The sequence below is a fragment of the Mus caroli genome, chromosome 1 (genome assembly GCF_900094665.2).
Source record: "Mus caroli chromosome 1, CAROLI_EIJ_v1.1, whole genome shotgun sequence".
Lineage (NCBI taxonomy): Eukaryota > Metazoa > Chordata > Mammalia > Rodentia > Muridae > Mus > Mus caroli.
This window is the reverse complement of record NC_034570.1, coordinates 59,290,967-59,306,121: the sequence shown is the minus strand read 5'-3', so window position 1 is coordinate 59,306,121 and position 15,155 is coordinate 59,290,967. Positions and strand designations below refer to the sequence as shown.

Here is a 15,155-nt window from a genome sequence, read left to right as displayed (position 1 = left end):
AAAAAAAAAATAAAAAGAGAGAGAGGGAGAGAGAAAATGCTCTACTTATTCACATATACCATGCAGCTTAGTGGGCAAGGTAGGCAGTCTATGAATATTGAGACGCCTTTCATTTCTTTCAGATTTGGGGCTATCCCGAAGGTCTCCTTGAAGATGGGACATTCCAAGGAAGCAAGAGAAAAACATCTTAGCCCTCCAAGGGTTAAGAAAGACAGGTGAAACCGATCAGCATCAGCAGAGGTGGACAAGATAAGGTAACTAGCTGTGTAAAGAAATGTGAGTATGCAAGGCAGCATCCTCTCTACCTACTAAGAGATGCTGGGTTCTGGAGCTCATCAGGCAATGATGTAGACCCTCACATTAGAATCTCAGCTCTCCCCACTTAGCTTAGCAGCCTGGTCCATTGTCTCATTCAGAGTTATTGTAAACTGCCTGGGCCTGTAACCAGCACATGGTGAGCACTGTGTCATATCTGTTACCATTCTCTGGGTCCTCTCTGGTTTCATGACACAGAATCACTTAGAGAGAGAAAGAAGGACCACTCTCTGAAAACCATGAGGGAAACTCTGGTCTAACTCTTCCTTTTACAGGTTAGAGAATATGGGATGCCTGGCACAGAAATCCCCAAAGAGTCTGGAATCCCAGGAGAAAAATATGGAGGAGATTTCCCTAGGAGTCTCTGAAAGATGGTTTTGCATTAGAACTAACTGGAGGACTTCTGCTAGGAGTAAAGATATGAACAAATAAAAGTCAGAGGCTTCATTCTCCATGGTGAAAATGGAAGAGGGTTTCCTTTCCTCTTTGTTCTCATACCACTTACCTAAGAAGATGTTGAAATACCTCCTCATCTGTTTGAAATATAAGGTAGGTCTTTTATCATACTGAAGACCCAAGGAGGAGGGCAGTGAGCAGAATGTAAAGTGAATAAGTAAAATAATAAATAATAATAATAATAATAATAATAATAATAAAATTTTTTAAAGAAAATGCCTAATAGTTTACTATTTTTTACTTCAATTCTAACAATTCTGTAAATAGTTCTTAGACTTAGAATGTCCTTCATTTTTTTTTTTTAGTGAAAAAAATTAAAACAGCTGCTGTATGGATCAGGTGCATTTTGGGACCTAAACTGAAAACACAAAAGTAATAAGAAAGACACTGTCATCCCTAAAGAAGACAAGTAAGACATGAAGAAGCAAACCCTCAGAGAAGAAGCTAGAAATATGGACAAGACAAAGGTTGCCAATGAGATGTGCAGAGAGCAGATGGGAAAAGAGAAATCGTAGCAGAGACCAGCAGGCCCTTAGTGCAGTCAACGGCTCCCTTCAGGTTACAGATGCTGTCTCAGAGACATGCTGTAGCTCCGGTTGTTGCTGGAGTGACAGAGCATCATTTAGTTTACTTGTAAAAGGAAAGAATTATTGAAGTCACTCATTTCTTTATTCTGACACAGGTTTTAAACTTTGGAGACACAGGTCTTGTTTGTCAACATGATGGTAAAATACAAACTGCCTTCCTGAACCCATCCCTGCACTGTTTTGTTTCCCAATCTAGACATCCACATCCTTCTGTGAGGGTTCTTTATGATCTACACTCTTGTCCTTCTACCAGTTTTCCTATAAGCAAAATAAACTCCTACTGATTGTCTAGAAGAAACCAGATATGTCAACAACAGCTCATCTGAATTCAGTACAGTCACAGGCTGGGAAAGTGAGTAACACTTGTCAGGAAAGAGAAGGGGACATGGGAGCAAGAAGGATGGAAATGGGGGAAGGAGGGACAAAATATAAACATGATCAAAGGAAGGCAGAGTAACTGGGCTTTTTAGTTACTTTCTAGTATGTTAGTATCTATCTAGCATTTGTGTTTTTAAGATGTGTACCATCTTGTATTACATACAAGAACACCAGGAGAACTTTAGCTAGCATAATCTTCATCAAACCACAGAAAAGCTGATGCCATAAAGTCTCTCATTTTCACTTTTCAGTGAAAACTAAGCATTTTAGTGAGTCTTCTTGTCCCAGCTGTATAAATTTATTTTCCACTGCATCCCAGTCGCAGTACACAGTAGAGACATTCAAACACATAGGTCTCATGCAGAACATGCAAACTCTAGCCTTTTTCCACTGTTACCTAGTAGACAGGGTCTTGTAGGGCATCTCTTTCTGAGGAATGGACCAGTCTCCACAGAGCAAGGATGAAAAACAGAGATTTCCCACAATGCTTTATGGAGGTTCCCACTATACTCTTCTTCTTCTGCTCCACCATTCTGCCCTCTCCTCCTTGCTACCTCGGTTTATTGATAGGTGTTGAGAACATTAACTACAGATGCAATTGATGAAAAAGGAGCTGTAATGTGGGGCCTTAAAACTCTCTGTATGTGTAAATACTCACAACATCCTGAAGACCCAGTTATACCGTTCTTAGGCACATACCCAAAAGATGCCCTACTATGCCACAGGGGCACGTGTTCTGCTATGTTCATAATGGCCTTATTTGTGATAGCCAGAACCTGGAAACAACCCAGATGTTCCACAACAGAAGAATGGATACATAAAATGTGGTTCATTTTTATAATGCACTATACTGCTCAGCTATTAAGAACAAGGACATCATGAGTTTTGCAGGCAAATGGATGGAACTAGAAAATATCATCCTGAATGAGGTAACTCAGACCCAAAAGGACATGCATGGTATGTACTCACTAATAAGTGAATATTAGCGCCCCCCCCCCAAAAAATGTACAGAATACCCAGGATACAATCCACAGAACTCAAAAAGGTTAACAAGCTGAAGGGCCCAAGTGAGGACACCTCAATCCCACTTAGGAGGGAGAAGAAAGCAATCACAGGAGGGAAGAAGTGGGGAAGGACCTGAGTGGGAAAGGGGACAAGGAGAGGAAGAGGTGAACATGATCAGGTATTGGGTGAGGGGAACAGGACTAAATCCCTGAGGGCCAGCAGAAAGAACAGAAACAGATAACCTGGGGATGTAGGAGATGGGGGACCCTCCAGAATGTACCAGAACCAGTGAGGTGAAAAACTCTCAGGACTCAAATGGAGAGACCCTAGATGAAATGCCCTACGGAGTTGTAGAGCTCACCTCCAACAGAAAGACAGGGCAACAAGTGAAGGATGGGGTTGCCATCCCACAGTCAAAAAGTCTCTGAATTGTTCCTGTCTGAAAGAACTGCAGGGATAACAATGGAGATGAGCCTGAGGAAAAGAGGGTCCAGCTGCAGGCCCAAATTGGGATCCAGCTCAAGGGAAGGTTCCAAGGTCTGACACTATTACTAATGTCATGGCTTGCTTACAAAAAGGGGCCTATCATGACTGCCCTCCCAAAGACCCAACAAGCACCTTGAAAGAGTCAGATGCAGATATTTACACCAAACCAATGGACAGAAGCTGCTGACCCCTATGGTTGAATTAGGGAAGAGCTGGAAGAAGCTGAGGAGGAGGGCAACCCTATAAGATCAGCAGTCTCAACTAACCTGGCCCCTGAGATCTCTCAGACACTGAGCCACCAACCAGGCCACATACAGTAGCTGATATGAGGCCCCCCAACACAAATACAGCAGAGGATCTGGACTCAGTCAGAGAAGATGCACCTAACCCTCAAGAGACTGGAGGCCCCAGAAAGTGGGGAGGTTTACCAGGGTGGGGTTGGGGGTGGGAACATCCTTGTAGAGATGGGGCAGTTGAGGAGTTATGGAATGTGGAACAGTCAGAGGGTAGACCAGGAGGGGGATAAAGTCTGGACTGTAAAAAAAAAAGTTTAAATAATCTTTTAAAAGTCATAACATCCATAATTGAGTCTCAGAACTGTCTCCTGGGGTTACCCGGTTACCCTGATTCATAGAACGGCAAGCACTTTCTGCACCAGTCTCAGTGTCAGCCACAAATAAGGGTCTGAACCCCAGCCCTTCGTCTCCTAGCTATCGCAGTACGTATGAAACATCCTCAACCTACTGTACAGTAAAGCAACAAGCAAACTTGCCCAAGTTTTAGTAGCAACTTCATTTGTTCATTTACTATTCATTGAAGCTACACAAACTTTACAACTTACCCCAATAGCAGCTAATATCGGAGCCTGGTAAATCCACCTGTCTCCAGCACTAAGTTCCCAACACCTAAGATGGGAAAAAAAAAAAGAACCTTAATGAATAAATTTGCCAAACTAAATAAATGAGAATCAATGCTAGCCCTTCCTTCTTTTGGAGAAACAAATACAGCTTTAAAATTCTTATTTTGAAATACCCAGACCAGAGGAAACACTATAGGTCCCGATTCCCTTGCTGTGAGAGAGCCTGTATGTAAGTTTTATAACATTAGAGTTACTTCTATACTAGTCAGGTTCAATACCTTGTTTCTAAGACCACAAAAAGACTAGTTAGTCACCTAAGTGTGTCACAGTGGTACTTTGTTTTAATTAGCATTAAAATGAAACATAATAATTTAAAAGTTGTTGGCAAAAAACCTATCCCTTTCAGAATTTAGAGCAATTTTATCTTCTAGCTTATTAGTAAAGAAATACATCAGAATATTGAACACAAATGGTTTTTACCATAGAAATAAAAAGTCAGCTGTCTTTAACCGACTATAACCCATTAGTGTCCTATTGAATCCTGACTGAGTTTTTTGCATTTATTTGTAAATCTTCAGTATTAAGTTTCACGAATATAAATGGTTCATTGATTCCTCATTTGAACCAATTTAGCATCTTCCTCGTTCCTCAATGAATAAGATGTTAAATATTTTGGCAGATATTCATTTCATATTTGTTTATGACCTGTGATTTTATATTTAACTTTTACAGTATAAATAGCATTAATAAAGAAATACCCATAATTTAGTTAGTTGTTACAATTAGTTTCTAATTCCTAACTAGAATTTAGGTAATACTTGGGTAGAGATCAGTATGGGGTGATGAGACAAGGCAGGGTACCCTAAGTGCCTAGAACACTATAGAGGATACAGATGGCCACTAAATGTTTGTTTTCTTCAAATTACATAAAGTCAATTCCAAGTAAGTTTAACTCATTGTGGGAAGCGGGTGAAGCTGCAGGCCCCTTGAAACCCACTTGTTTACTGCCTTGCCCGAGCATGCACAGTGAAGAAGCATGCGTGGGCTGCCTGCCAGGCTGGACTGTTCCTCGTGATNGGGACCTGTCAGCCTATCTGTGAACGACCTGAGCTCGTGCCTGGAGTGTGTGTGAATTCTGATTGGATGAGGTGGGGTGGAGCTAGAAGGAGGTGAGTCAGCACGAGTAGTGAGAAGAGTTTAGCCCTTGTTATGAGAAGGATGTAGTAGTAGAAGCTGCTGTTTTAAGTGGTAGAAGCTAGCTGTTGTAAAAGAAGCCAGAAGTAGTATGGAGAGAGAGAGAGTTGTAAGAGGAAAAGCTGCAAGAAGGAGTAGAAGTAGAAGCTAGTAGTTGTAAGAGAAGCTGTTGTAGTAGTTGCTGTAAGTAAAGCTGCAAGAAAGAAGGACGGTAGAAGAAGAGACTGCCGGGGAAGAGAACTGTAAGGGGAAATAACCACAAGTAAAAACATTGCTGCCTGAACCCGCCTTGGTGTCTGTGTCATTCGTGTTGCCGCTGGCTTGGAGGACCAGTGACAAATGGTGGCCCGTACGGGAACAGGAAACTCATCACATTGGTCAGCAATGGTAAGTAAAGAAAGTATAGGCCTAAGAAAACTTTAGTAAACAGCGGTAAGGAAAGTTTAGTAAACAGTGGTAAGAAAACTTTGGTAAACAGCGGTAGGAAAAATTTTGGTAAACAGTAGTAAGAAAATTTTGGTAAACAGAGGTAAGGAAATTTTAGTAAACAGCAGTAAGGAAACCTTAGTAAACAGCGGTAGGAAATTTTGGTAAACAGAGGTAAGAAAACCTTAATAAACAGCGGTAGGAAATTTTAGTAAACAGCGGTAAGGAAATTTTGGTAAGCAACGGTATTTAAAGAAAGCACAGGCCTGTAAGGTTCCCAGGAAAAAAGGGACGAAACATTAAGGTTCTCAGGAATAGAGATGAAGCATTAAGGTTCTCAGGTATAGAGATGAAGGTAAGGTTCCCAGGAAGAAAGGGACAAAACATTAAGGATCTCAGGAATAGAGACGAAAGGAATTTCAGCAAGAAGTAAAGAAAGCATAAGCCTGATAGGCTTTTCAGAAAAAAGGGGACTGAGCACTAAGGTTCTCAGGAATAGAGACGAAAGGAATTAAACAATATGGGTTCAACTGCAACTAAAATGACAGTAAAAATGTTAGCCATCTGGATCTTGGTCAGGGCATGGTTGAGGGACACCAGTGGAAAGTAAAATGCTAAGATTGCTTCTCAGGCTAGCCACCAAAAACCTAAACAGCTTAGACAACAAACCAAAGATAAGAAAGAGAAGAAGGAATCTAGCTCTGAAGGGTCTACTAGTGACAGCGACAGGACTGATAGTAACAGTGACGTCTGTAGTTGGATGTTCCACTAGAGGTTGAGGCGCGGTAGGCCGCCCAATCCATCAGCCCCTCCACTGCCTTTCCTCATGAGGGAGACAAAAGGAGAAAGCGTAGTCTTCATGCAAAAGTCTGGAAAAATGTGCCTGCTGTTGTGGGGGCCTTCCCAGTATTTCAGGATATGGCAGGAATGTGTGTAACCTCTGTTCAGTATCAGAATTTTCCAGAGCTGCAAATCTGTCACGTGCAATTGGTGCAATGCTGCTAGGAAATTGGTGTCATGATCTCAACACAAAGATGAAGGAATTGCAAGCATCAATTGTTGCCATGAACAACACCCATGTGGAGATTGCAACTGCAAAGCAATGGCTGGAGATCATTCAGGGAACTGTGAGATTCTTTAAAAATTGGGGAGGGATGGCCTTTTGAGCACTCCTACTGACTGTTGTGTGTGAAAGAATGCTTTGGTGGATGGCACATATGTGAAGGTGGCACAGGGCTGATAAACAAGCCTTAGTGCAGGCTATGGCAGCCTTGGAAGCAGGAACATCCCCCCCCCCCCAGTGTTTGGCTCAACATGCTGGATCAGTGATCAATGATGGGTAAGACCCTCACGTGCGCATACCAACCTAAGACAGGATGGCGAAAGTGAGTTTGTTGCTCCCATGATGGGTAAGGATGTGGCACAGATGGGGGCAACCTAAGACAGATGCTGATCCCAGAGCTTCTAATAAAACTAAAAGGGGGAGATGTGGGAAGTGGGTGTGGCCACAGGCCCCATGAAACCCACTTGTTTACTGCCTTGCCCGAGCATGCACAGTGAAGAAGCATGTGTGGGCTGCCTGCCAGGCTGGACTGTTCCTTGTGATTGGGACCTGTCAGCCTATCTGTGAACGACCTGAGCTCGTGCCTGGAGTGTGTGTGAATTCTGATTGGATGAGGTGGGGTGGAGCTAGAAGGAGGTGAGTCGGCACGAGTAGTGAGGAGTTGTTGTTTAGCCCTTGCCCTAGGTAGAAGCCAATAGTAGTGAAGAGAGTAGTTTTAGCCCTTGCCGTGAGTAGAAGTAGAGTAAGAGAAGCTGTTGTAATAGGAATAGTTTAGCCCTTGCCCTAAGAAGAAGCTGCTGGGGAAGAAAGCTGTAAAAGAAAAAGCCCGAAGTAAAGACGTTGCTGCGTGAACCCGACTTGGTGTCTGTGTCGTTCGTGTTGCTGCCAGCTCAGAGGACCTGCGACACTCATCCTCACCTGGTTTGTACTAGTAAAAGTCATACACGAGATTGAATAGTACAGAGGGGTTTTTATTATATTGTTATACTTGAAAGTTTAATAACACTTGAAGCAACTGTTTTAAACTTACAGACATGTAAACCAAAGGCTTCCATTTCTTTCTACTCAGACAAAACTCAGTATTGATTATTCCAATGATAAGTGGCATAAAGAATTTGGAGAACATAACAACAATTTTTCAAATTTTAGATAATAAACTTATCGAGAAGTTATATTTTATAAATAACTTATAGATGATGAAATGCTATTTGAACAACTTTAAAAGGCAAAACATTTTCAGTCCATACCTAACATCTATATATTTTAAAGCATAGTTTTCATGTACAATTAATACATTATCATCTCAAAATCCATAGAAATCCATAGAAACCAGATACTGAGACAGTTTGACCTTCCCCATATTCTCTCATTTTGTTCAATATGTTAATTTCCAAATGAATATAAACCTCAAAGTCTTACTTTCGCTTATTGCTATATTTTAGATATTAAATTACCCTCCAAAATCCCATATGGATGGTATTACTGGGAGGTGAAAGGATCCCTACAACACAGGGCCTACTGGAAGGAAGTTGAATTGTTAGGAGAATGCCTTTGGGGGATAAATTGGTAGCCTGTATCTTCTTTCTTTCCAGATACCAAAAACTAAATAGCCCCTCTCACTGTGATGGACTAGATAGGCAGGGTATGGACCATGGATCAAAACCTCTTCACAGAGTCTAACATAAATTTTCTCCTATTTTCAACTTGATTGCCTTGAGTATTACGTCACAGTTACAGAAATCTGTGATAACTAATATTGATTATCAGCTTGATATGATCTAGAATCAGCTACAAGACAAACCTCTGGTCATGTCTATGCATTTCTCATTTGGGTGATTGAATTCTGAAGACTCACCCAAATATGAGTGTCACCATTCAACAGGTTGGAGTTCTGAACTGAATAAAAAGGAAAGAGCAAGCATAGACCCACATTCTCAGCATGACCCTTAGACTGTGAAACAAAATAATTGCTGCTTTTTCGGCATTTAGTCACAGAAGCAATAAATGGAACAAAAACATTAACTCACTTATCTCACAAAAATGATGTAATTTATATGCAGGTGTGTAATTATTTTTCTTTTAAATATACCTATGAAAGTGCATAAATAGGCTTCTATATTGCTGCCGAGAGATATCAGTCACAGTTATTCTGTTGCAATACTGTAACTTGCAGACCCACAAGCCCCCACATCAAACTAGCCTGCCTAGTTTGGCCCTGCCTAGCTGAAATCTGTATAGCCAATGAGCTTGGAAGCTTACTAGCATGGAAGTCAAGACACAGAATTGTTATAATTGTACATTGAACATTGAATTAAACATTTACAGAACTATGTACAGGTGTCTCTCCTTCACATTCCTCAATACACAAGAAAGATAAAACACTCTTAACTAAGCTGCACAGACCATGGACCACACTACCCTCAAAAGCTTTCATCAGTAACAAAAGTCTTGTTGTACCAGCTACAAGGCTTTTGGATTCCATACATTTTCATTCCAGTTTTGAGCATTTGATAATATCCTCTTTTTTCCCTCTGTCTCATTGACATTTTACCATCATATCTCCTAACATATGAGATTCAATCACACAATTCTAGTTCTAAAAAAAAAAAAATCACTATATTTGGAAGTAGGACAAAATTGGCTGTCTCTAAACACATAAAAATTGACTTCTACAGGTTAGGGTGTCAAAGTTTCAAATTTTCTTTTTGACATAATAAGAGAGGCAAGTGAGATTTCAGACATTTTCAAGAAAATAACTCCTTATTTTAAATTAATTCTTCAATTCCCCATATCATACACAGCTGAGAACTAAATTCTGTTCAGATGTTTTAAAATAGATTTTAACACTCTAAGAAATAACGTTCTGAATGTTGTAGTATCAGGCTCAAAGGTTTGACTAGACAGTAGGAAGTTATACAACAACACTGAAACCTTTATCATCCTAATATAGATATTAAGTGAGTGAATCTTTCTGTCTCTCTCTTTCTCTTTCTCTCTCTCTCTCACTCCCCTTCCCCTTCCCTCTCCCTCCCCACCATATTCAGTAAAAAATAGAGAAGAAAAGAAAGGCTAGGCCTGAAGATTATGAAAATCCTAAAATGTTTTGTTGAGGTCTGACCCCCCCACCCTCAGAATACCTGTATCCACTTTGTTCCGTGCCTGCCAGCTATTTCATAATACTGCTGTAACATGCCTGCCAGTCATTGACATGGAAAAATAATTGACCCAGAACACGTTCCTGTTGATCACATATCCTGTTACATTCTGTTTGTTCTGTATGTCCTGAGTTTTGCTGTTTTTTTTTGTGGGGGGGGTGATACAGGGTTTCTCTGTGTAGCCCTACTGTCCTGGAACTCACTCTGTAGACCAGGCTGGCCTCAAACTCAGAAATCCACCTGCCTCTGCCTCCCAAGTGCTGGGATCAAAGGCGTGCGCCACCACTGCCCAGCTCAAGTTTTGCTAATTTTTTTTTAATATTTTAAGGCATTCTCTCCTACTCCAACTCCACAAAGCTTTATGTAGAACCCATCAAGTTAAAGGTCACTATGAACTGCTATGGTTTGAGTCAGAACTGACCACCAGGCTGAACCTCCTACACTCCTCATGAGCTCATTGTGGCTTTCGTGGCTAATGCTGAAGAATGCTACTATTAAGCCAAAAAGTTATGATTATAATACTCATGCTCTCTTATCTCACTGTTCAAAAATTCCCCTGTTCACCACCTATCACCACCCCTCTTAGCTCACTCAGGACCAATCAGCTTAAAGCTCAGCTGAAAATACTTTGCCTAGTAAGTGAAATGTAATACTGCTCCCCTCCTTGCCTTTTAAACTTTTGAGTCTGTTTTTCCTATAAAAAGCCTTCCCTGAGAACAGACTGGTACCACAATTAGGTTATTCCTTTTTGTGATCCAGATCAATCAGTAATAGAGGGTGCGTTCAATAAACGATCTCTGTCTGGCTGAGATGGTGTTTGTGTGGTTTGTGGGGCGACTCCTGGCCCCTACACGTTTAAGTGAATTTTTGCTGCCTTCTCTACTGCACATCCCACCTTTCCTTCTGAATGATGAAGCTAAAGTAGAAGAAAGAAGTTACAGATCCCCCACTCGCTGGCATCCCTATCTCCTCTAAATGAAGCAAGAACAAAGTAATAAGATACTCTGGTTTTGTTCCTGTTGCTGTGATAAAATGCCCCAGCAAGAAGCAATTAAAGAGGAAGGCATTTGTTGGGCTTACATGTCTAGGTTATAGTTCATCAACAAAGAGAAACCAAGGCAGGAATCGGAGCAGCTATCACATCACATCCATAGTTAGAAAGAAACAAATGGACCCATGTTGCCTGCTTATGTGCTAGGTACTCAGCTAGATTTCTTCTATTTGATATAGTTCAGGACCCCTGCCTAAGGAACTGTGCTGCCCACAGTCATCAGGATCTTCCTATATCAATTAAGGCATTCCTCCATAGACATGCTAATGGGCCAACCTAATTTAAACTGTTGTGCCAGGAAGCATCCATGAACCCCAAAAGACCACCAAAGGGTCAACTGCAATCACACTAGAGTCTTTATTTACAAACTCAACCACCTCTGACATAGCAGAACAGGAGGGTGAAGCTCCAAGACAAACAGGACAAGGCTTTATAGGAAATGGCGGGCAAGTGAGGGAGTTTCAGTCTGGCAAGCATCTAATTGTATGACTGTTGTAATCCAACAGGTGTGTGCTTTGAAGCAAAGCCATGAACGGTCTGAAACAGACAGATTAATCTTTGATTGACTGTTGCTAAGCAGTAGCTAGGGAGTCATGGGGTCCTTCCTGGTACTTGAGTATAGCCTGGGTTCAGCTATAGGTCAAGTGTCTCTTAAGATAGAGGCCAGTCCCACGAAGGAGTGGGTTTGGCATCTCAAAACAATTCCTCAGTGAGAGCTCTCTTCACTGAAAGTTAGAGCAAGTTGGTGTTTAAAACTAACCATATCTGGTAGCTTATGAAGTATTGCTGGTTTTGTAAGTAAATAGAACCAGAGGTGGAGGGAGGGGAGCACCTTGGAGGGAGAAAGAAGGGGGTGAGGGGAGGGGCATATCAGGCACTGGAGGGGACAGGAGAGAGGTGCAGAGGGTCAGGAAATCAAATAAAAATAGGTAGCATGGGGGGATGAGGAGCCGGGGATAGCCACTGGAGGGTTCCAGACACCAGGGAAATGAGAGGTTCCCAGGACCCAATGGGGATGATTTTAGCAGAGAAGGGGAGATAGAACCTATAGAGACCACCTCCAGGATATAGGCACAACCCTGGTGGTGGGATGGGGCCACACACCCATCTCAAAGTTTTTAACCCAGAAATGATTCTGTCCAAAGAAAGAACAGGGGGAAAAAATGGGGCAGAGACTGAAGGAAGGGCCATCCGGGGACTGCCCCACTTGGGGATCCATCCTGTCTGCAGACACCAAACCATTGCCAAGAGGCGCTTTTTGACAGGAACCTGGTATGACTGCTCCTTGGGGAGGTTCCGCCAGCAACTGACAATTAAGATGTGTGGAGCCAACCATCAGACTGAGCTCAGGGACTCTTGTTGGGCAGGTGGCAGAAGGACTGGAGGAGCGGAGGGGGATTGCAACCCCATAGGAATAACAACATCAGCTGGCCGGGCCACCTAATGCTCCCAGGGACTAGACCACCAACCTATAAGTATACAGGGAGGGGATCCATGGCTCCAGATACATAAGTAGCAAAGAATAGCCTTGTCTGACATCAGTGGGAGGGGAGGCCCTTGGTCCTGTGAAGGTTTGATGCCCCAGCATAGGGGGATGCTGGAGGGGTTGGGTGCAAGAGGGTGGGTGATTGAGCACCTTCATAGAGGCAAAGGAGGAGAAGGAGGGAGGTTGTGGGATGGGGATCTTGTGGAGAGGTAACCAGGAAGTGGGATATCATTTGAGATGTAAATTAACTGAATGACTAAATTTTTTTAAAGGTGTATTTTAGTGTTAGACTGAGTGTCTAGAAAGTAGAAAGCCCTAGGTTCAAGTCTCAGCCACATACACACACACACACACACACACACACACACACAAAATGCAAACTCCGAAGTTGAGTGTGGAATGTTAAGAATGATGGGCATAAACTTTATATGCCCCAATATAGGGGAATGCCAGGGCCAAAAGAATGGGAATGGGTGGGTAGGGAAGTGGGGGGCGCTATGGGGGACTTTTGGGATAGCATTGGAAATGTAATTGAGGAAAATATGTAATAAAAAAATATTAAAAATTAAAAAAAAGAATGATGGGCATAGACATGTTTTGGTTATCATAGTTTTTAAATCGATTATATCGTTCATAAAATTCAGTAACTTAATCCAGTCTGTGAGCCTTTCTGTCCTCTAAACCTAGGAGCTAAACTGGTTCCAGCTTCGGGGCAACATGTGAGCCTCTACCACTGCATTCAGGCAACTTCACCTGACTTCCGCAAAGGATCACAGCATCAGCAAGAGCAGCCAAGTCAAAGTCGGAGTCCACAGAAACCCGGAGTCCTCAGGAACCCCACCCCCACCCCACTTTGATTTCCACTAACCTGGTATCCGCCAGAGTGGCTCGTGCCACTGCCCAGGCCACAACAAATACCGCTGGAAATCCTGAAAACAGAAAAAGATTTAAAGCCCATACTTACTTTCAGATCAAAGACTGTTTTGTTTGCTTGTTGTTTTTCCCCTCAGGTGGCTATAATATTAGCACTTAAGCGAGGAAAATAGATACACAAAACAATATTGTTTTCAATAAGAAACGTGGACCTAATGCCCTCTTATTAGTTTGAGAAACGAGTGGCAGTCTAAAGGACAAATTGTCCCCGGAAGTCTGAGGGTGATGATGTTTCATCAAGTTTTCCTGGCATGGGTGGAAGAGGAAACCACATTCGGAGGAGACTGAAATATGCAGAGCCATAACCATACAGAGGGTGTACCACTCTGACTAGCCACACGGAGGCCTGCTCTCAAGGAACGCGGCCACAAGGACGAGAAAATCTGGAAGAAGCTGTGGTCTTAAAACCATTACAACTGTTCAATCAACAGTACATTTAGAACACTTCCACATTCTAAAAGCGGGAGAGGAAGATACTGAAGCTTCTGATGTCAGGAAGTTCAGAAAGAGTTTGTCCTTTCTTGGCTCTAAGTACGACTCCAAACAGAAGCATCTGTCCACACTCAAGGGGCTGAACTGACCCCTCACAAAACAGGTAGTAAGTGTAAAGTGAGTCGGGTATCCTTGGCCCACTCTTTTTCTTCCTCTCTCAACATCTGCTCTCTCTTACATAACATACTCTGCAACACCGTATCACTTGCCGTCGAGCCTGCACCGGAAGCAGACGCTCCCAGACCTCCAGAATTGTTTACTTGCTTCCATTTATTCTTTATCCAGCTTCAGCTACTTCGCTATAGCGACACAACATGAACTAAAGTAGGGATGTTCACAAATACTTCCATATTTAATTTACCACCAAATGAACAATTGAAAACGATTGGCTAAACTGAGGTCACATTATATACAGGTGACACGTTATATACAGGTAATGAAGTGTTTATACCTGCCGATGATCTAAAAAAAAAAAAAAAACAGGATGCGACATTTTTCTACATTGAAAAGATGGCAACAGGTCCATGACCAGATGAAATAACCAGAATAAGTACTTTATATATTAATAAACAGACACTGGCACCTCTTCTGACAGCTGAAGATTAAATATATAAATGTTAAGTATCATACTCATAATGATGAAAACCAAAACTAAGACCTTTTAAATTAAAAATTTAAATATAGAAAGATATGTAGATGAGAGAATGAGTGGAAAGAAGAATGAACTATCTGAGGGGAAACTGAGGCAAGGCTGTGTGGGGTTAAAAGAGAAAAAAGTTGTTACTTATGTTTACCCCTCTCTGCATTGTTTATAAAGATTTATTTTTAACTATGTGAACATGTGTGCATAAAGGTGTAAGCTATGCATGTGTGTGTGTACATGCAGAGGCCAGAGCCATTGGATCCCTATGAGATGGAGTCACAGGCTGCTGTGAGACACCTGGTATGCATATTAGGAATTGAACCCAGGTCCTCGGGAAGAAGGATTTGAGCTCTTAACTGCTGGTCAGTCTCCAGCCCCCTTTCTACATCTTTGTAATTAAACTCAGTATAAAAGCAATCACTTTAATATTTATCTGATCTAATACTAGATTTTAAAAATGACACTCTGGTAAGCCTTGGTTCCTCTTCAGATTAAAACTTTCCTTTGGAGTGTTTAAAATTAGTTTTGGGGTTTTGGTTTTTTTTGTTTGTTTGTTTGTTTTGGTTTTGGGTTTTTTTTTGTTTTTTGTTTTTTTGGTTTTTATTTTTTTGGTTTTTTTTTTTTTT

General features: G+C 41.8%; 1 protein-coding gene across 1 annotated transcript in view; it reads right to left on the bottom strand.

Moving 5' to 3' along the window:
• Pth2r (parathyroid hormone 2 receptor) overlaps positions 1 to 15,155 on the bottom strand; it is an 83,091-nt gene that overhangs the window by 29,206 nt on the left and 38,730 nt on the right. Inside the window, exons 8-9 of the mRNA XM_021168416.1 lie at positions 13,330 to 13,390; positions 4,069 to 4,132 (exon numbers count right to left, since the gene is read on the bottom strand). Coding sequence (XP_021024075.1) covers positions 4,069 to 4,132; positions 13,330 to 13,390 — 125 coding nt within the window. The remainder of the gene's footprint in view (positions 1 to 4,068; positions 4,133 to 13,329; positions 13,391 to 15,155) is intronic.